General features: G+C 38.5%; 1 protein-coding gene across 1 annotated transcript in view; it reads left to right on the top strand.

Moving 5' to 3' along the window:
- LOC308395999 (NLR family CARD domain-containing protein 3-like) overlaps positions 1-22,731 on the top strand; it is a 51,709-nt gene extending 28,978 nt beyond the window's left edge. Inside the window, exons 6-11 of the mRNA XM_080881059.1 lie at positions 4,614-4,842; positions 6,317-8,117; positions 9,535-9,708; positions 13,046-13,219; positions 19,684-19,730; positions 19,879-22,731. Coding sequence (XP_080737185.1) covers positions 4,614-4,842; positions 6,317-8,117; positions 9,535-9,708; positions 13,046-13,219; positions 19,684-19,730; positions 19,879-20,420 — 2,967 coding nt within the window. The 3' untranslated portion in view covers positions 20,421-22,731. The remainder of the gene's footprint in view (positions 1-4,613; positions 4,843-6,316; positions 8,118-9,534; positions 9,709-13,045; positions 13,220-19,683; positions 19,731-19,878) is intronic.
- Positions 22,732-23,512: the final 781 nt, after the last annotated feature.

Below are 23,512 nucleotides of genomic sequence, written 5' to 3'. Positions count from 1 at the left end.
GAGTGTTGCCTAGTGTCAAAAGCTATTTTTTTTTAAATCAATGAATACCCCTATAGTATATTTATTATTATGTGTTGCTGATGAAATGTCTTCAATAGCATTCATTAATGCTATTGCTGTTTATCTGTTCCGTCGAAAGCCGTACTGGCTTTCACTTAACCGTTGATGTTTGTCAATGAAACTATCAAATCTTTGTGCAAAGACTTTTTCAAGCACTTTAGAAAACTGTGATAGCAATGATACTGGTCTGTAATTATTAAAACTATGTCTGTCTCCTGATTTATAGAGAGGGATAACTTTTGCCACTTTCATTCGGTCAGGAAATACACCCTTATAAAATGAGAGATTAAAAATATAACAGAGAGGTTTGATTATACAATCCAAGGTTTTTTTTACGATGACCATGTCTAAGCCATCACAGTCAGTGGATGTCTTGTTTTTTGATTTTGCTACAATAGCTATGATGTCTTTATCAGTGATTTCCCCTAAAAACATAAACTGTACCATTCCATTCGTCATCCCATTCTAAATCATCCTGTTTTCTAATTAAGTTTGCCAGGTTAGGCCCAATATTTACAAAAAAAAATTAAATTCATTTACCACTTCATTCATATCACGTACGACCTTATTTTTCTTATTAAAGTAAGTAGGTAAATTTAAGGATGTATGTTTATTACCCAATACTTTTTTAAAGATATTCCACATACCCTTAACATTATTTTTTTATTTGTAAAATAATCTATTATAATACTCTTTCTTGGCCTTTCTGATAATTAATACTGACTTATTTTTATAAACTTTATGTTTCATTTCAGCAGGCTTTGTTCTAAGTTTTATATAATCTCTATACAGTTTATTTTTCTTTTTACATGCATTTTCTAGTCCTTTTGTTATCCATGGTTTACCAGTAGTTTTCTTTTTCTTTTACTGATATAATACCAGTGGACAGTGATTTTCATAAAAAAACAAATAAATATTTAAGAATGCCTCGTATGCAGTATTGACGTCATTTACATAAACCTCATTCCAGTCTTCTTTCATAAGATCTTACCTGAACTTATTTATTGCATCATCATTTTCTAATTCTCATATATCTGTCCAGACACACTTCCTCCTTTAGTGTCATTTTATAATCTAAAGTAACAAAAACAGGTAAATGATCACTTATGTCATTTATGACAAGGCCACTTATAATGTTGCTTTACAAGCAATTAATGAAAATGTGATCAATTAAAGTAGCTGACTTTCCAGTTAGTCTACTAGGTTTAGTAATCAGAGGGTAGAACCCTCTTCCCCATAATAACTCAAAAAAATCTCATGATGCCTTATGATTGGACATTTTTAAAAATTCAATATTATAATCACCGCAAATACAGAATGTCTTATTTCCCTTTACCTTGCTCAATAAAACTTCTACTACATCTGTGAATGTTTCTATCAGTGTCCCAGGCCTCCTATACATACAAGTAACAATTATATTACTCTTTCTTTCCATTTCTATTTCTACTGTCACACACTCCATTAAATCATCAATAGCCACAGACATATATTCAACCTGTTTACATTTCAAATCACTATCAACAAAAAGTGCCATACCTCCTGCCTTCTTATTAGATCTATTTATATGATATAATTCATACCCATCAATGTGAAAGTCCCAACCCCTTTCCTCATCTATCCATGTTTCTGATAGTGCTATCACTTTAGACTTGCCTTTCAGATTATTCAAAAAATCATTGATCAGAACAAAACTTTTATAGATACTTCTACAGTTGAAATGAATTAATGAAAATGTATTGCCTAAGTCAACATTATCCCTAAATTGATTCTCAGTATAATACTCGCATGTAACATTAATTGCATTAAAGACATTTCTTTCTGGATCGATATTATTTTCAAAATCATGTAATTTGTAATCCGAATCTTCAGTCATTGTGATTGGGTATTCTTTAAATGTCTGTTATCCTTATGACATACCCAAGTATTTCACAACATATTTTGGGAAACCACTCATACCTATACAATTCTTTCTGATCCATAAATAACTGCGGCTCAGATCTATATCTCGTCTCTACGCATAATGGTAACACCGTCAATCCCAGTTCCATATCCACCTGCAGCTTCACACTAATACTCTTCCAGTCTACTATCTCATACCTTGCCATTTTCCCGCTCCAGTCGGAAATACTGTCTTTCATTGAATAAGTTCGGCTAGTTGTTAGCAAACACATCATAACAGACCTTCTGCCGTCTGACCGCAACAGCGTAATCATCCCCCGTAGTTGTCCAAATCTACGGGGGATTTGGAATCCCTGATCATTACAAACTTGGGTTCTTCTGGTGTTCCGTTGAGCTTTATCATCACTTTGCAATTTCTTGTCCATGTTGCTTGGATTTTTTTTTCTTTACGCATGATACGGGCTTGTCTGGCAATATCTGCGTTTTTTTTTTTGTGAGATGTTCATTCACATATACTCCACTCCCTTTAAGTTGTCTGGACTGCCTCAGTAGCTCAATTTTGTGTTTTCGATTCACAAATTTTACTACTATTGCTGGAGGTGCCCTGGCATTCTTTCTGGGGAGGGTATAACACGCCACGATGTTGTTGCTATGCAGGGGAAGTTTTTTACTCGCAAAAAACTCCACTACCTGACGCTCTGTTTGTTGCTCCTCCACCGGGGGCTCATCTCCGCCAGACCTCACACCACTCCCAGTCTCAGTAACTCTTGCGTAGCTTCTGTGTTTGGTTTCCAAACCGGTAATAATCACGTCCTCCAGTCATGCATGCTGTTCTAAATCTTCCACTCTCCTTTCTAAGAGCTGGATTGTTTTATACTTTTCCTTAATCAAGCTTTTTAATTCTTTGATTTGGTCCATTAAAGTCGTTAAAATTCCTTGTTGCTTAACTATTCTTTTGATGTCTGTTGACAACGAGTTAAGCGACAGCTTAATCTCCTCCAAATCTTCTTCAATTTTTCTCATCTTTGCCATTTTCTCCTTTTTGTTTGTTTGTGTTTTGTTTCAACCAAAATATATTTGACTTATAATTAATCACACAACCTATTCTGAGACGCCAATCTGGCAGTAGCTGTGTTCGCCATATATTAAGTAATCCAAAGTATTCAGAATATTTTACTCTCATTGAGTAACGTAACGGAATACTCTGCTGGAGCTGCTCCTCCAGCTTTCTCCTGTGGCTGTCCCTTCCCCTCCTTATCTCTCTACTTAGCTCCTTCTGGACTCTCCTCATTTCCTCTCTGTTTCCAGATGGAGCTGTGACTTTATGGGGATACTTGGAGAAAGAAGCAGAATCTAAAATCATTGTGATATTTCACAGGAAGCCAGTGAAGTTGTTGAGGGACAGTAGTAATGGGTTCTATTATTAACACAAGCAGCTGAAATTTGCACCAGCTGAAGTCTACCACACACATGTCTCTATAATCTAAAAAGGATCAATTATAATAATCCATACGGAATATGGATTGTGAATATGTCATGTTCAAATTTTCAGAAGGAAATCAGGAGAAAGTTCTGTCGTTCAATAAAATTTAATTTGTTATGGCAGTGGGAATTACAAATTTGACACAGCGCTATGGACCATGGTCTGATACAACATTTTGCCTCATGCTATGGATGCCCTGAAGCAGCCTTACATGTTTTTATACAGCAACAATAACAAATGATTATCATGGCTATGTTCTTCAAACATGAGAGCCTCCTGTGGAACCTCTCGCCTGTGTCTGACCTCGTCTTGTATTTGTTCCCTCCTCTGTAAGAGACAGAAAAGAAAAATACCTCCCTGCCTAGCCTTGATAATGTTATTATCCATTATTCTTCTGCTGATTCTAAAAGCCCACTTTCAGGATATCTTGTTCGGACTTCCTGAGAAGAAAATAGCCTGCTACTTATCAATTGTAATCGTGTAGCAAATCTCTCTGCACTTCTACGTCATTCCTACAATATTTCAATCCAGAAAATCACGCCGAATGAAGCTCCCATCCCTCAAAAGACAAAGCATAATTGATATGAGCACAATTGCAGTGTGTATATGAAAATAATTAAAACAGCTTTATTTAATCATTTAATAAACAAAATATAATAATTTTCAATACTAACAGTGGTCATACAATGTACTGTATGGATTAATTAGAGCCAGCTGCTGAGGGATCGTACAAATTACAGTACTGAAAAGGGGCATAAAAGTGTTACACCGCACAGTTAGGTAACACTTAGGTGGCTAAAAGACACGAATATAGTTGAGAAAAGAGTTTTACTGTTTGCGTCACCAGATCGGATAAATGTTCCATAACATCCAGATTCAGCTGCAGATAGAGCATCCTTAAAGTTGTGTGTATGAGATAAAGGTTCTTATGAACAACATGCGTGATACCTTTTAGTGACAACATTCAGATTTAAGAGCAGTAGAACAAATTAGATATGTGGATTTTACCTTTTCCCAATTCTTTTAGAGAGCCAGAGTTTGAATTTCATTGAGGGATTGTGTTTATGGTGCCTAATTAAAATCATTCCCAGAAACATACCTCCTCCTGTGTACTTTTTTGTCTGTGTTGTGAGAAAAGTTTCTGGGTCATTCATAAAAAATTCTGTTCCAGATACTGGAGGACAAAATCATCACTTTTGTGAAGAACGAGCTGAAGAAAATCCAGACAGATCTGAGTCCAGATGACCTACAATGTTTTAAGAGTCAATGTGAGGACGAGGATGTCTTACAAAGTGTGAATGAGGAACAGAGCAAGAGAAGCAGAGAAGCATTTGTGACGATTACAGTGGACTTACTGCAGAGAATGAAACAGAATAAGTTCGCTGAGCGTTTGCTGAGAAGTGAGAATTATTCCATAAATATGTCTGTGAAGGTTCTCAGTCATCCAGGTCATCGTAGTCTAAGGAGCTTGGAAAGAAAAGCGTCTGGACTTGTTTAAGTTGCTTGAAGACGTTTCACCTCTCATCCGAGAAGCTTCTTCAGTTCTAAGGGTCAAATGGTGGAGAGTCCCAGATTTAAGCTCTGTGGGAGTATCCCCCCAAAGAGGGACAAAGGACCCCCTGATGATCCTCTACCTAATCACATGAGCCGAGGTGTGAAAACGGGTGTGGGTCACAATCAGCCAGGGTTTCGGGTGAGCTCATTGTGAAACCTGGCCCCACCTTATCATGTGATTTCCTGAGAACAGATGGCCCAGGATGTGAGTGGGCGTTAAGGCGTCTGGGAAGGGATCTCAAAACTGGATTATAGATGGCAGAGAGTTGGTGTCGTAAACCCCGCCTCTGTTCAAAGATGGTCGCTCACAGTGGACATAGATGGCTTCTTTCACTCCTCTTTCAAACCATCTGTCCTCTCTGTCCAAAATGTGAACACTGGCATCCTCGAAAAACTGTCCTTTATCCTTAAGATGCAGATGAACAGCTGAGTCTTGTCCTGTGGAGGTGGCTCTTCTATCTTGCGCCATGCTCTTGTGAAGTGGCTGTTTGGTCTCTCCAATGTAGAGGTCTGGGCATTCCTCTCTGCACTGTACAGCATGCACCACATTGTTAAGTTTGTGTTTTGGAGTTTTGTCTTTGGGATGAACCAGTTTCTATCTGAGTGTGTTGCTGGGTCTGAAATGCACCGGGATGTCGTGCTTGGAGAAAACTCTCCTGAGTTTTTCTGATACACCGCCCACATAGGGGATGACAATGTTGTTGTGTCTGTCTTTCTTATCCTCCCTCGCTGGTGTTTGGTCTTGAAAGAGGAGTGAAAGAAGCCATTTATGTCCACTGTGAGCGACCATCTTTGAACAGAGGCGGTGGTTTACGACACCAACTGTCTGCCATGTATAATCCAGTTTTGAGATCCCTTCCCAGACGCCTTAACGCCCACTCACATCCTGGGCTGTCTGACCTCAGGAAATCACATGATAGGGTGGGGCCAGGTTTCACAATGAGCTCACCCGAAACCCTGGCTGATTGTGACCCACACCCGTTTTCACACCTCGGCTCATGTGATTAGGTAGAGGATCATCAGGGGGTCCTTTGTCCCTCTTTGGGGGGATACTCCCACAGAGCTTAAATCTGGGACTCTCCACCATTTGACCCTTAGAACTGAAGAAGCTTCTCGGATGAGAGGTGAAACTTCTTCAAGCAACTTAAACAAGTCCAGACGCTTTTCTTTCCAAGCTCCTTAGACTATTCCATAAATATTTACGCTGCTAAGACATTCAACAATGTCTCAAGAAATACACAAAAATATATTCAAAATACATTTTTGAACTATGTGCACTTCATAAATCCTTGATGTGTGTGTGTGTATCGGGTCAATCAGGAACCGGAACTAGGAGCTTTCAGTGGAGTCAACGAAACCTTAAATCTGCACTGAAGAAGAAGTTCCAGTGTGTGTTTGAGGGGATTGCTAAAGCAGGAACCCCAACCCTTCTGAATCAGATCTACACAGAGCTCTACATCACAGAGGGAGGGACTGCAGAGGTCAATGATGAACATGAGGTCAGACAGATTGAAACAGCATCCAGTAAACCAGACAGTCTAGAAGCCATAATCAGACAAGTAGACATCTTTAAAGCCTCACCTGGAAGAGATGAACCAATCAGAACAGTGCTGACAAAGGGAGTGGCTGGCATTGGGAAAACAGTCTTAACACAGAAATACACCCTGGACTGGGCTGAAGACAAAGCCAACCAGCACATCCAGTTCATATTTCCATTCACTTTCAGAGAGCTGAATGTGCTGAAAGAGGAAAAGTTCAGCTTGGTGGGACTTGTTCATCACTTCTTTACTGAAACCAAAGAAGCAGGAATCTGCAGCTTTGAAGACTTCCAGGTTGTGTTCATCTTTGATGGTCTGGATGAGTGTCGACTTCCTCTGGACTTCCAAAAAACTACAATCCTAACTGACCCTAGAAAGTCCACCTCAGTGGATGTTCTGCTGATAAACCTCATCAGGGGGAAACTGCTTCCCTCTGCTCGCCTCTGGATAACCACACGACCTGCAGCAGCCAATCAGATCACTCCTGAATGTGTTGGCAGAGTGACAGAGATCAGAGGGTTCACTGACCCACAGAAGGAGGAGTACTTCAGGAAGAGATTCAGAGAGAAGAAGCAAATCAGCACCATCATCTCCCACATCAAGACATCACGAAGCCTCCACATCATGTGCCACATCCCAGTCTTCTGCTGGATCACTGCTACAGTTCTGGAAGATGTGCTGGAAACCAGAGAGGAAGGACAGCTGCCCAAGACCCTGACTGAGATGTACATCCACTTTCTGGTGGTTCAGGCCAAAATGAAGAAGGTCAAGTATGATGGAGGAGCTGAGACAGATCCACACTGGAGTCCAGAGAGCAAGAAGATGATTGAATCTCTAGGAAAACTGGCTTTTGATCAGCTGCAGAAAGGAAACCTGATCTTCTATGAATCAGACCTGACAGAGTGTGGCATCGATATCAGAGCAGCCTCGGTGTACTCAGGAGTGTTCACACAGATCTTTAAAGAAGAGAGAGGATTGTACCAGGACAAGGTGTTCTGCTTCATCCATCTGAGTGTTCAGGAGTTTCTGGCTGCTCTTCATGTCCATCTGACCTTTATAAACTCCGGAGTTAATCTGCTGGAAGAGCGAGTAATTACATCCCAGAAGTCTGAAGGAAGAGAAGAATCTGCATTGAGACACTTCTACCAGATTGCTGCGGACAAGGCCTTACAAAGTCCAAATGGACACCTGGACTTGTTCCTCCGCTTCCTCCTGGGTCTTTCACTGCAGACCAATCAGACTCTCCTACGAGGCCTGCTGACACAGACAGGAAGTACCAAACAGGAAACAGTCCAGTACCTCAAGAAGAAGCTCAGTGAGAATCTGTCTGCAGAGAAAAGCATCAATCTGTTCCACTGTCTGAATGAACTGACGGATTGTTCTCTTGTGGAGGAGATCCAACAGTCTCTGAGATCGGGAAGACTTTCCAGAGACAAACTGTCTCCTGCTCAGTGGTCAGCTCTGGTCTTCATCTTACTGTCATCAGAAAAATATCTGGATGTGTTTGACCTGAAGAAATACTCTGCTTCAGAGGAGGCGCTTCTGAGAATGCTGCCAGTGATCAAAGCCTCCAACAAAGCTCTGTGAGTATGCATCTATGCACACTTTTATTGTTTAAATATTGCAATGTACAGTCTATAGCAGCAGAAAATCTTAGCATTTCCAAAACATTTGTGGATGTAACCCATATCAAAGTGGGCCCAGAGATTTACTTCAAAATCGAATATAAATAAAAAAGAAAATTCTTGCAAGGAGTTAAAGCAACTTGTTTACAACAGATAATGAATGGTGGCTACATGAGGGTTCAGTATGTGATCATTAAGGATTATTTTGAACAGTATCCACCAACAACAATCACTGATATTCTACTTTGGAAAGTACGAATGCCTGTGTCAGTGGGTATTAATTTATAATCACTAAAATTACTAACTCCCCACATGTTTAACAGATACAAAGGTGTGACTTAGTGATGTTCGATTCGTGAACGAATCGTTCAATACTCGAGAATCACTTTACTGACTCGTGAATCATGATTCACAAGCCCAACTGACTCACTGACTCATCCCTGTTGCTGTTAGCAAACTAATTCCATTAGTAGAAATATATCTGGCTTATAATTAAAATAGTGGGGGGGACAACAGCCAGTTTCATAACAAAAGCATTTCTCCTCTGAACTGGAAGAAAAAACCCTGAGTAGAAGCACACATCAAGACAATAGCTCCTCGGTTCACAGTAGCATCGCTCTGCTAACATGCTAACAGCACATTTGAGCTAATCACCCCCTCCCTCCTGTACTGAATCGTAAGCGTAAGTGAATCACTCAGGACTCGCTCACCCCCTCCCTCCTGTGTTGAATCATAGAGCGAACGAATCACTCACTCACTCACTCACTCACTCACTCACCCCCTCCCTCCTGCCTCACAGCTTCTTCTTCTTCTTGGTTGGCAACCAATGTTAAGGAGCATTACCGCCCCCTGGCTCACAGCTCAGTGGACATTTAGATGAGAAAATATATATTTGACACATTTAAGGAAAATACTAATAAAATACAAATAAACAAAATAAATGTTTATTAAGCAATTTTGATAGGAAATTGCTTTATTTTAGAAATGTTTTTGCTCTTTTTTGCTCTATAAAATAGTTGGGGTTTTTTTTAGAATCATTCGTCTTAGCAGTGGGATTTACATGAAAAGAGAAACAAATTGAGTTTGAGTGAAAATGTAAATTTTTTGCACTCTCTGGTCAACTGACTCAGTGAATCAAATGACTCAAAAAATCTGATTCACTTTGGTGAGTGACTCATTAAAACTCGATTCAGTAAAAAGAATCAAATTTACCATCACTAGTGTGACTGTGCTGTTTCAAAGCAAGTTCTATTTTTTAATGCATGAATTTTGAGTTGTATTCTCATTTATGATGTGGACATAGAATTGTTTGTTTTCCTTGTGGTAAGTTGAAAATAAGTCATTTAATTCGATCACAAATATAACCTTTTTTCAGACTGTCTGGCTGTAATCTCTCAGAGAGAAGCTGTGAAGCTCTGTGCACAGTTCTCATCTCTAAGGTTTTTAGTCTTGGAGAACTGGACCTGAGTAATAATGACCTGCAAGACTCAGGAGTAAAGCTGTTGGCTGCTGGATTAAAGAGTCCAAACTGTATCCTGGAAACTCTCAGGTGAGGCGCATAATATGCTTTTTCAGCATAACATGCTTTTTAAGCGCTGGTCTTTTGAGATTCATAACATATCAATTTCTTTTCTTTGTTACAAACTGTTTCATACTGGATTGCAGACAATGTACTTCAAATCTTCAAACCTGCCAGCACAGTGGCACAGGAGTTAGCAAGTCCTGAGGTTGATTCTGCCACATCGTTGTGTCCTTTCCGTGTGAAGTGTGCATGTTCTGCCCGTTTTTTGTGTGGTTCTCTCCGGGTACTTCGGTTTCCTCCCACAGTCCAAAGACATGCAATTAGTGGGGTTAGGTTAACTGATCATTCTAAATTGCCCACAGGTGTGAATGTGAGTGTGAATGGTTGTTTGTCCTTATGTGTTAGGTCTGTGACAGACTGGCGACCTGTCCAGGGTGCACCCTGCCTCTTGCCCTATGGTAGCGACCCTGAAAAGAACAAGCAGAAGAGAATGGACGTTTTATTTAATGGGAAGACCAGGTCTAAAAGAGAAGTCAAACATAGGACATCACCAGAGACCCAACAGTTATGCAATAAACCCAGAAAGAATGAAAGGAATGAACTCTGTGGCACTACAGCAAAGGCTAAAAGGAAGTATAAAGCACGGTTTCTAAAAATTATTCTTTTGTCTTGTCCAATAAGTCAAAAATGTTTACTTCCATCAACAAAACTTTCCAGTTTGATTCATTTTCTGTATTCTGTAACAATTTACAAAGTATGTTTATACATTGGAGTTTGATTTATTCATGTTAACCCTTACACCCTCGTGAAATTATTTCTGTCTGAATACATGATGAGAATTTTAAAACTCTTCTCATTCATCCCTTTTGACTTAAATTAAAAAAAAAAAAAAACTAATCCAAAATTAACTTTGTAAACTAAATTTTAAAAAAATAATCAATAAAATGGCAGTGGCCATTTCATTTCTATTTCACATGTTATTACATGTAAACTTGATGTTTTCAACATAGGAAATAAAATCCTAACCTGTAAGTTGGCAAAACCTTAAGGCAGTCAAAAAAGAAATCAACCGCACCTATCAATTGTAAAAATGGATAAAAGGTTTTTGGGTCTGTTTTTGGATATATACTTATTCAGCTACATTCAGTAACACAAACAAACTGAAACGTAAAAGATTCCACAAAAGAAGGCACTAAATATAATAAAGGAAATATTTTCTATATATGATCCTGTGGCTGTCAGGGCTCTGTGTGCGGGCAGGCGGAGGTGAGGATCCAAACTCAGGACTCGTGAAGCCAAATTTCAACAGAAAACCACAGCTTTATTGCTGGCAATGAACAAAACATGAACAGAACAACGAACACTGAGAACCGGACACTCACAGGCAGAATCTGAGGGTACGACACCGAGCACAGGAAAAAAAAGGGCTTATATACACAGGGTGGTAATCAGGGAATGGGCAACAGGAGGGAGACACAGCCGGGAGGGATTGGACTAACGAGACAGGGGGAGCAAAGCTGTACACACTGACATAAGACATAGACTTTCACAATAAAACAGGAAACAAGAATCCACCAAACAAAGACGCAGACACAACACTGAGAGACAGACTAGACACTGAACTAAACCTGCAATTAACATGAGAACACAAACCTAAGAACTAATCCCTAAACAAGAATAACTGAAACACAGATTATTATTATTATTATTATTAATAATAATAATAAAAATAATCATCATCATCTAAAGCACCACAATGATTAAAGAATCCAAAATGCGAACACGCACCAAAACATAACTCAAAATACTGGGTCAAACTTACCCAGAACCGTGACAGTGGCAGTGAAGTTGAAACAGATAAAGTGCTCCACTGTCTGCTGCAGAATTTAGTCCGGTTTATCTGTTTACGATACATAGCCAATAACCATAACCCTCATTGGTTCTGTGTCAGTTTATGCAGAAATCCAAGCTTATATATTGGGTACTTCTTTTATCTGTTGTGTCGCCCCTTGAGAATCAACATGTATTTGCCTCAGATGCATTGGTGCCACAAAACAATTTTTCATGCTTTCCCTGTGCCTGTGTGGATTCTCCTCTGTGGGCTCAGATTGTGGTCATAAATATATTGTACTTTTAAATCAAATGGTTATTTGTGAACTGAGTTTTGTAATCTTGTAAACCAAAATATGTGAAAATGGTATATTTGTGCATCTACAGATGACAATTTGTGTGCGTGTAAAAAAGATTTGTGTTTGTAAAAAAATATTTACACGAGTTACAAATTTTTTGGTTAAGGTCTGGTTACAGATACAAAGCAAAAATCTACGTGTAAAACTCCGTGCTCGGGTTCCCTGGCTGTGTATCCACTTTACAAGTATAAACACACACAGACTGTTTTCCATTGTGGTGATGAAGGAAAATGCTGGGGTGGCATGTGAAAGGGCATTTATTCTTCCAGGATGTGAAGCTCAGTAAAGCGCCTCTCCAACAGCCAAACCCATCTGTTCTCTGATTGGACTGTTAAATTTGTGATTGACATGACATTGACCAATCAGCTGAAAGGAAGAAAAATTTGTACTTGTAAGTTGAAATCCACACACAACCAGGGAACCTGAGCACAAAAAAATTATGACCACAATTTGAGCCAATACTCCTCCAACTACTATTGTCATGTGAATATTGTAAATTGGCTGTAGGTGTGAATGGTAGCATTGATTATTGTGCTTCTGTGTAAGTCCTTTACAGCTTTCTCACAGATGTTTCATTATGGTAGAGAAGCTTTAATAACATGTTTGCTATAATCTTTAGTTCTCACTGTGTTATTGTATCACTTCCTGTTACAACACAATTTGGTGATTTGCGTAGCTTAAACATTTCAGATCAGTTAATTTCAAATTTTTACAGGGTGACTTATTTTAAATTGTACTAGACTTGTAATACACTTTATCTTCAATCACCAGCAAATTCAATTCTTAGTATGTCACTAGCAGTATGGTCTGTGGTTCTCCAGCTGTGTCACCACCAGCAGTGTCAAATGATTTGTTATTTAGCCGCCTCTTTCAACACTAAAGGTACTTTACTGTCCTGAAAATATTATTTGAAAAGTAGCAAGTGTGGCCTAAAACATAAACTTCTCATAAACCACCAATTCCCTGTTCCCTGTTCTGTGACACACCCATCAAGTAGAAAAAAGTTTAATAAATAAAAAACTTTGGTTATTGGTTATCAGAAATATGCATGAAGGCATTCCAGTGACCATAGTATTTCTGGGTCCAGGGCATTTTACACAGAAACAAATTTGAAACTGCTACATTGGCTTCCAGTATTCACAGCTGAACTGTTTTTTGTTGTTTTTTGTCTGCAGGCTGTCAGGCTGTCTGATCACAGAGGACGGCTGTACTTCTCTGGCCTCAGCTCTGAGCTCCAACCCCTCCCATCTGAGAGAGCTGGACCTGAGCTACAATCATCCAGGCGAGTCAGGAATTAAGCTACTGTCGGCTGGACTGCAGGATCCAGGCTGGAGACTGGACACTCTAAGGTATGGAGAGAATGTCTGATGGAGGAGGAAGAGCTGGAAACATTTCCTTTAAATAATTTGATTCTTTAATTCATGTTTGTTTCACGCAGACATAACATAAACAATGACAGACAGCAAATCTATCTATTCCATCTATCTATTGCACTATTTCTCCTTCTTTCACCTCTTTTGACTCATTATGTGTTTATACGCCTCTCTGCATTTAATTATGAGTTATTATTAATGTGAACTTTTTAAATGATGCCAAATTGCAAACCCTTATCTGTGTATCTAATAAAACCTCCGTAACTTTGCTCTGCTTCACTTCAGCAGCATCAGGTAATGTTCAGATGTTGATTCATGGTTTTCTTTCATTTTTGTTTCACTGCAGAATATTTTAAAGGTTGTTTTCTGCTATAAGAAGCCAGGCCAGGAAAATCTCCTTCATGTTTTCTGTGTTTTATCCACAGTTACTTTGACACAAAGACATCTGCAGTGATTCTTACACCTCTGATGAGCTTCTAAAGTTTCAGTACTGATAAGAACTATAATACTTCTGACTGTCTGAGGCAAAATTTTTCAGAATCAAATCAGTGATCTAATCGAACAGGACCTTGTGAAGAGGAATTAAATCGATTATAGAAATCAGTGGCAATACACAGCCCTTATGCCATTGAATGCTGAGGTGTATCAAGCATAGATGTCACCAACTTTCTGTAGAGTCAATCAATACAGACCACCAAACTTTGTGGTCTTCAGATTATCTCAACAACAGTGCAAGGAGAGTTACATGGAATGGGTTTCCATGGGCAAGCAGCATCATCCAAACCGTAAATCATGAAGCCCAACGGAATGTGTCAGATGCAGTGATGTAAAACACGCTGCCACTGGACTCCAGAGCAATGAAGATGTGTTCTCTGGAATGATAAATCACACTTCTACTTCTGACTATCCAATGGATAAGTGTTAAGTTTGGTGGTGGGTGGGGCGGGATTACAGTGCAAGGTAGTTTTTCAGGGGCTGGGCTCAGTCTCTTGGTTCCAGTGAAAGGAACTCTCAAATCAAATCAAATCAAATCAAATCAAATCAAATCACTTTTATTGTCACATCACATGTGCAGGCACACTGGCACAGCACATGCGAGTGAAATTCTTGTGTGCGAGCCCCACAAGCAACAGAGATGTGCAAACACAACAACACAAACGAGCAAAATACAAGAATGGCCAACCTGAAACTAATAAATATATGTACAATATATAATAGTGTATGCATTTCTGGATGTGTATACTAAATGTTTTTCTATGTGTGTGTGTGTGTGTGTGTGTGTGTGTGTGTGTGTGTATACACATTTTTACAAATTAAATAGTAAAAAATAATAAAATGAAATATATAAAAATGCTAGACAATGCTAGACATTTTGGACAATTTCATCCTCCCAAATTTGAAGAAACAGTTTAACCCTCTGGGATCAACGGACACGCCGGCGTGTCAAAATCACACAACAATTTAAGACGACTCAGCAACAAGAGGACTCAGAGTCCGTTTCAACTTGGGTCGAAAGTGTGGACTTAAACTATATACCAGTTTTTAAATTGTGTCGATAGGCCACGTAAAACCAGAATTATGATAAAAAATACATGCAATGTTTTTTTCTGAACAAAACAGTGGTGTTTACGGTGAAAGGTCTAAGGACAGGGGCAGCAAACACTCTCCAGTTGCGAGTGAAAAAAAAAAAAACACCTCTTCCCTCTTGGTGTAAAAGTTTACCATGTCAGCCAATGTCTGTGAAAGTTCTCAGTCATCCAGGTCATCGTAGTCTAAGGAGCTTGGAAAGAAAAGGGTCAAATGACCATTTGACCATTTTATCCAAGCATGAAATGGCAACATGTGGCATTTGGTTCTTTAGGAAGAGGGAGAAGTTTTAGGGGTGACACCGGTGAGAGAAAGCAGGCAAGCGAAAGAAATAGAGAGAATGAATTTTCATATGTGAGACATTAGTAACGTTTAGCGTCTTTGGAGGCTGTAGTTTTGTGTTGTGTGTCAGTTATACTGCTGAATGTCACAGTTGCTCCAAAACAGCCACCAAAGTCAGATTCCAGTGTAAACGCTGTCTCCATCTGGAAAACTGGACATATACACCTCCTGTTGTCAGACCTGCAGGGTTTAGGCCTGTGGTGTTCTCCTCTGTTTTATAGTGAACAGAAACAATTTTTGGGACTGGCATATATAATTTGTGTGCCTTCTTATTTGATGCAGAACACCTGATTCATCTGTAAATAGTTTTAAATGGTTATATAAAAAATGCCTGAGGCCTTGGCTGTACTTTTAGGAAAATAGTACCATTAAACTTTGGTGTGCAAACCTTATGCATAATTTTTAGAAATGTGTAATTTCTATTTGCATTTCAAGTTATGAAAATGATTCGTTAAACATGTTTGTGGTTTTTACAGTAAAAAATATAACTTTTTCTACTCGGATTTAATTTTTTTTCTCTGAATTTAGATCAGTTGTGCTAATATAGTAATTTCAATTTCAGATATTTGACGTTGTGCTGAAAGTAACGGGACTAAACAAGGCAAGATAAACATTTTTTAAAGGTGAAATATAGAGGTCAAATCAAAAGTAGTCAAGAAAGGCAAATTATACCCTGGACCCTAGAGAGTTAAAGATAGCGTCTTCCTTTTCCAACATGACTGCTCACCAGTGCACAAAGTAGGCTCATGTCTAACCTACCTTAGCACTAAGAAGAGGTATCAAGAAAATCAAGAAAAAATTAATTATTAGCAAGATTTGTTTATTTCTTTGTTACTTTATTTATAGCACTTTTAAAGCCAATACGTAGCACACATAGAACACAAAATGAACATTAAAATTGATGAGCACCATGAGAAAACAATTAAATGTGGAAACTATTTAAAAGTGATAAAGAATATCTAGGATCAAGAATATACACATTGTTTAAACATGTTTACCATCAGAATCTTAAAGAGGCAGCAGAACAATCAGGAAACGCAAATTCCTATCCTATTTAAAACACAAGGCTTTTTGGAGAGCATCTGTCATATTGCCCCATGGTCAGTGCTGGGAGGGTTACTTTTAAAATGTATTCCACTAGAGATTACAGAATACTTCCACAGAATGTATTTTGTAATGTATTCCATTATATTATTCAATGAGAGTGACGTATTCTGAATACTACCGTTACTCATTTTATATTAAGATTTTAAAAATCTGGTAGGTATTGGTATGGCGAATTATATTCAGTAATAGTAATAAATCATATAGAAATAGTACATTCATGTACTTGTAAAAAGCATGATAATATATTAAGTAATCCACAGGGTGGACATTAGGTCAGGCTGCGCCTTTTGCAGTGATCTCGTATAGAAAACTATTCTGCGCGTATATAAAACAGGTGCGCTGTTCCGAACCAAAGTAAAGGGAGCTCTGGCTAATGCGTCGGGTTCTGTGTTGGGCTCGTAGCTGGTAACTAGCTTTATTGTCTGGGTCAATTTTGCTAGCAAGAGAGAGAGAGGCGTTGAATAACAAGAACACAGTGTACAGTTGAGTCTTAACAACTTAGTGCAGTGGTTATTGTTATATTTACATGCTTCCATCTCCCGTTTCTGGTCGGTGACAACTTGTACTTTTCCACTCTCCTTTTTCTCCCTCCCTCGTGCTCACACACATATAACGGGAGGGGCAGTCCCACACATTCTCCCTGCAGCACAGACTAAACTGCCCATGAGGCTGCATTCTTAAAGGGGTATGCCTGTAACAGTCTGCTCACAGTTCCTTCATATTGAAACATTTTTTTAAGAAATATTTCTTCATGTCATTATGCAAGTAGCGGTGACATGGGCCGCGAGATTGTGACACAGGCATCAGAGCCTCTTAATGCGCGTTTTGTTTGGGTTTCATTAAATCCCAGTTCTTTTGTATTCTTTACGGCCAAGAAAGATACAGGGCTCAAAGTGGTCAAACTCAAAAAAATGATCTTTAATTTTACATACAAGCACAAACGGAAGCCTAGCTATATACTCACTCTCTACGTCACATCACACTTTAAGTTTCGATCAAACAACCTAGTTGGTTTCACTTTCTGCAGCAGGTCCTATGCTTCTGCAAAAGCATGCAGTTTCCTGTCAGGACTTTTGGCACAGAGTGTACTCAGAGTAAGGCCTTTCTTATATAAAGCAATATAATCAGCATATAAACTTTCAAAATTATAAATTTAAACCTCAACAGTTTCCACTGGCATGGGATTACCAAAAGTAGAGAGAGGACAGACTAACATATGAAGCAGGAAAACACCACCATGTAATCCATCTATTTCAGTGAAGTAACTGTATTCTGAATATCACATTTTTAAACGGTAAGCGTAACGGAATAATGTTACTCATATTTTATGGGGCGCCGTTTGTAAAGTGAAACATGCTGAAATTAACGGCAACATTTTTCCACATTTAGCTCAAAACAAGTCATTTTTTACAACATTTAGTAAAATATTAGTAACTTTTCATATTTAAAACAGAATGTTAAATGTTAAATATTCAATCTAAATGTTAAATGTTAAATCGAAATATTATATTTAAATCTAAATGTTAAATGTTAAATCGAAATATTATATTTAAATCTAAATGTTAAATGTTAAATCGAAATATTATATTTAAATCTAAATGTTAAATGTTAAATCTAAATATTATATTTAAATCTAAATGTTAAATGTTAAATCTAAATATTATATTTAAATCTAAATGTTAAATGTTAAATGTAAATATTATATTTAAATCTAAATCTAAATGTTAAATCTAAATGCTAAATGTTAAATCTAAATGTTTAGGCTAACATGCAAATTTATTGCACGGATCAGCGGAAATACCAAAATAAAAGCTTTCCGAAAACCTCCGGTGCAAAAGTGTGCCGGTAGTGGTCAGACACGTTCTCACTCCCAAAGCGTAATAATTTTCGCTAGGTGAGAAATTGTCAACATTTTATGCTTTCGGGTACCCAACACTTTCCTAAATTACGGCATCGGAAAAAGGAGAGCACATGAGAACCGTTTGGACTCAATCTACACATGTTCATTCATTTTCTAAAAATCGCTTTGGAAAACACTATTTTACGTCATTTAACTGCTAGTAAAGTTATAGTTAGGGATAAGGTTAGGTTTAGGTCTGGAACACATGGCTGGAACGTCTATTATGGCGGGACCGTCATTCCACTGGAATTCAGCCATAACCCGACCATGAGAAAGCACGTCCGGCGATTTAGCTGAAAACATCAGAAGATCCGTTTTGTCGGCCATCCAAAGGTTCAGCAGTAGTGCACTCTTAGCAGCTGCAGTCTCCACTTCACAATCGCTGCAGCGCATGTCCAGCAAAATCGCTGGACATGGTCGTAGGCAAGAAGTGAAGCAGCACATGGCAGGGAGAAGTGAGGAGGAGAACAGACACAATTTTGCACCGGAGGTTTTCGGGAAGCTTTTATTTTGGTATTTCCGTTGATCCGTACAATAAATTTGCATATTAGCCTAAACATTTAGGTTTAACATTTAACATTTAGCATTTAGATTTAACATTTAGATTTAGATTGAACATTTAACATTTAGATTTAAATATAATATTTAGATTTAACATTTACCATTTAGATTTAAATATAATATTTAGATTTAACATTTAACATTTAGATTTAAATATAATATTTAGATTTAACATTTAACATTTAGATTGAATATTTAACATTTAGATTTAACATTTAAAATTCTGTTTTAAATATGAAAAGTTACTAATATTTTACTAAATGTTGTAAAAAATGACTTGTTTTGAGCTAAATGTGGAAAAATGTTGCCGTTAATTTCAGCATGTTTCACTTTACAAACGGCGCCCCATAATATTTTGTATTTTAAATACGTAACAGCAGTACATATATTCCGTTACTCCCCAACACTGCAAATGGTAGAAATTTAATTAAAAGTAGACCTATATGTTACAAAAGTAAGCTAGCTTTATTGTCATAAAATCCAGCTGTACTTGGCCTGTAACAAAACTATTCATGTCCCCGCTGTGTAATAAGCCCAATTACAGCTATTACAATGAACATTAATGTAACATTCATTTAAAATGAGGCTTTAAAGTGAGGACGTCTGATTTTGTTAGACACCTGTTTCCTCTCTCCTTGTGGAGAAAAACAGCTGGTAGCGATGGCAGGGAGGTGTCCTTTCCAGCTAAACAGAAGAGGAATATAAGGATAATGAAGGTGACAGTTTGAATCAGTCATATTTCATTCATACAGTGGAGTACTGACAGATCCAGGATCAGTTCAAATCATCAGCAGTTTGATCCACGTATGGATTGAAGTGTATTTGTGAAAATGTTGGACTGTTCCTTTATCAGTGTCTAACAGTATGTGTATGAGAGCCATGTAATGTCCATGTGTGCATGCTGAAAGAGACTGTGCTGCTCTGACCCCCCTCCTCCTTTCAGGGTGGAGCCTGCTGGAGTCCAATGGTTGAGACCAGGTCTGAAGAAGTGTAAGTGTGTTTTTAATGGGATTCATGAAAACAAAGCAGCACACATTCAACCATCTTCATCATGTCAGGAGTCATCATCAAAGTGTCAATCAATGAACAGATGATGGATCAATAACTGCAGCTGGATTGTGTTTGTTCTCTCCATCAGATTCCTGTCAACTCACAATCGACACAAACACAGTTCACACAAACCTCAAACTGTCTGACAACAACAGGAAGGTGACACGTGCGGAGGTTCAGTCATATCCTGATCATCCAGACAGATTTGATATTCTTCCTCAGCTGCTGTGCAGAGATGGTCTGACTGGTCGCTGTTACTGGGAGGTCAAGTGGACTGGAGAAGTTTATATATCAGTGAGTTACAGAAGAATCAGAAGGAAAGGAGAGGGTAATGACTGTTGGTTTGGACGGAATGATCATTCCTGGAGTCTATACTGCACTAATGATGGTCCTGTTTATGTCTGTTACAACACAAAATTTGTATCCGTCACCTCCTCCTCCTCCTCCTCCTCTGTCTCTAACAGAGCAGCAGTGTATGTGGACTGTCCTGCTGGCACTCTGTCCTTCTACAGAGTCTCCTCTGACACTCTGATCCACCTCCACACCTTCAACACCACATTCACTGAACCTCTTTATCCTGGGTTTATGGCCTGGTCTTATCCTCCTGATTCCTCAGTGTCCCTGTGCTGAGTGAAGTGTAAAGAGTGTCCTCCTGTTAGAGAAACACTCTGAATGTTGAACAGATAGTTCAGTCTGTACATGTCTGTCTCTTTCACTCAGAAACATGTTTTCAGATTCATGGATTCAGTCAGTTGATGTTTGAAACTGTTCTAAATGATTCATTGTAAACTTCTTCCTCTTCAGTCCTTTAAAGATGGAAGCTCACATTATTCCAGGATCCACATGTTGTTTTTCTGTCTTTTTCCACTCAAAGGTTCACAGTGAATATCAGTATGTTGTGTTTCTCTTAAGCTCACTTCACAACCAGCTCCTCTGCATTTTCAACAAGTCATGGGGCTCATTAAAATGAATCCAAATTTTTGATTTATCTTTCTTTATGGGATGTTTCCATCATGGTTGAATAAGTAGACATCCAAAAGTACTCAGTGTATCAAATATTAAAGACATTCAGTTTCTCTCATGTTTCTGACAATCTATAAAAATAGCTGCTTTTAAAAACTGATCCAATCACTAGTGATGGGATTTCCGGCTCTTTTTAGAGAACCTGCTCTTTCGGCTCGGCTCACTAAAAAGAGCCGGCTCTTTCGGCTCCCAACTGGCTCTTCAGGTTAATAATAATTAATTTATTATTAACAATAATATAAAATTATGCACAAAAGGAATTACTAATGTAAAAAAAGTGGTTTTATTTATATATGTTTATATATAAATATATACGGTGGCCCCTAGAGACAAAGCATGTACAAACTCCAAAACACATTTCTAGCGTTAACTGAACTTTCAAAACAGCTACCTAGATCACTTAAATTACACAATTGAAAGCATATGTGTATTGTTTGTGTATTTACACACAAGCACTCATATATATTCAAATAATTAAAAAAAATGTTCATTTACCTGTTACTACCACACACAGAATCAAGTTGTTGGTACTTCCTGGGTTGTGTAGCTGCTAGGTAACAAAAGTTCAACACTGCGTCTAGCATCCTGGAGCACTTCTGTTTGGTTTTGTTAGTGCTTCGGAGTTTGTACGTGTTTTGGAGTTTTTACGTATTTTGGAGTTTTTACGTGCTTCGGGCTTTGTACGTGCCGTAAATATACTTTAAATATACTTTCATTTATTCACTCCACATAAAATGTAATAAATAAATCAAATATGAAAACAAAAAGAAGATGCATGGGCCTGCAAGAATAAACTTTCTGAATCCTTTATCACCCGCAACTGAAAATAGTTGTGGATGATTACTATACCTTTCTAATGTGATGTTGTTGTCCCTGAGTCTCTTTCTCTCTCTCCCTCCTGCTCTACTGTGAGTGTAACTACCGCCCCTCCCCTGTGTTTGCAGCGCAAAGCACAAGTCGCGTGCGGAGAGAAAGGGGAAAAATAGTGCGAGAGAGAGGGTGAGAGAAAGAAAAAAAAACCCCACGGATCCCAATAAGGAGCCGGCTCGCGTCGTTCACTTCAAAGATCTGGCTCTAAGAGCCGTTTCGTTCGCGACTGACACATCACTACCAATCACAGAAACATGAACTTCAATATTGATCAGATCAATACGTACAGCTCTGATGGCACAAACATCTTCTTGAACTCTTCGTTGTTGGTGATATGTGGCCCTCTGCTGGTTTGAAGATAAACTGCATGATGTCCGTTTAATGAGCACAGATGACATTAAGTGTTTTAAAATCTGCTTTTTCTAATTGTTCAGGGTCCCCCTTCAGGAAACAGCTTCAACAAACTCTGGCTTTCAAAATAAGACCTCAGTCTGAGTTTTTTAAAAAACTCTTATTTTGGAGGGAGCTGACATTAAATATACATGTTATCGGTCCATCAATTGGCTTTATTAGCAGTTATTAGCTCCATAATTTTAGCTCAGATTGGCCCTCCTGCACCTTCTAGCAGGCTCGGTAGGTCGTTTTCACCAATTGGTGAGCCGGATCACTATGTCGCTGTTGGAGGGACGATGATGAATCCAGATCCAGTACAGACAGACTCCAGTTCACTTCACACTGAGAAGGGCACTTGTTGGTCTATAATATGTGAAACATGAGTCAAATGTATCCATCATGAAAGATATCAGGTCATCTTGAGCCACAAAAACATTCCTATCATGAGGTAGAAGCTGGACTTGTTGCAGAGGGACGTTTATATATCTGATATTTATCCAGTTAAAAGTCACATCGAAAATCAAATATGTCTTTTCAACAGTCGTGTGTCCAAGAGGAGCAGAAACTGCAACAAATATAACAACAGTTATTTTAGGCTATTTTAAATGGCCACAGAGGACAAGATTGGTTATAATGCAGCTGCTTCAGAGGAATAAAGATACTTGAAAAACTGTTTTTAATTTATGTATAACTGTCATATTTATATTGTTTGATTGTCAATTATACTTAGAAATATATAATCATATATGCTTAGCGGTACAGAATCAATTGTATAATGATAAAGGTCTGATCCATAGTAGTCTGAAAAGACTGTGTGCCTTCCAGAGTGTTCTGGCATACACACACATCCTAAGGTCATGAGAAAGGTGGTATCTTCTCTTTCTGATTTATGGTATAGGTGGACACCTACTGTCTATCTGTTCAAGTATAGGAGCCCTTTCTTTAGGTGGACCGCTGGACTCCTGGCACCGCCTTTTTAAGGAGGCATTCAGAGGGCCATATCTTGACACACACACATACACACACATACCTACACTAACACAGACAAGGTACTCTTTGCTGGTGTAAGATGTCATATGTTAATGACCTAAGCATATTCACATAACCTCAATAAAGGGCAGTGCTACGAGGGAGCTGACAGAGAGTGACTGGGGTTCAAGTGGCAGGAACAGCGCTCGTCACAGGCATCTCCCTCGTGCACGAGATCACACAGAGTGTTCTGCCTGGTGTCCAGTGCTTTGCTAGAGGCAGTACAATTGTCTCTGATTGTTCCAGCAATAGGGTTGTGCTAGACAACCCTATCAATAACACCTTTCAATAATGTGTTCACTAAAGTCTATTGACCAGTATAAGTAAAGACATTACACATACACAAACACATGGTAACATTGGAAATCTGTTTTGGTAGCCCGACTGGAAAAATCGCTAACACCAGG

Source organism: Rhamphochromis sp. 'chilingali' (genome assembly GCF_963969265.1).
Source record: "Rhamphochromis sp. 'chilingali' genome assembly, chromosome: 1".
In the NCBI taxonomy this organism is placed as follows: Eukaryota; Metazoa; Chordata; class Actinopteri; order Cichliformes; family Cichlidae; genus Rhamphochromis; species Rhamphochromis sp. 'chilingali'.
The sequence above is the reverse complement of the archived record's forward strand: the minus strand, read 5'-3'. Positions and strand labels throughout refer to the sequence as shown.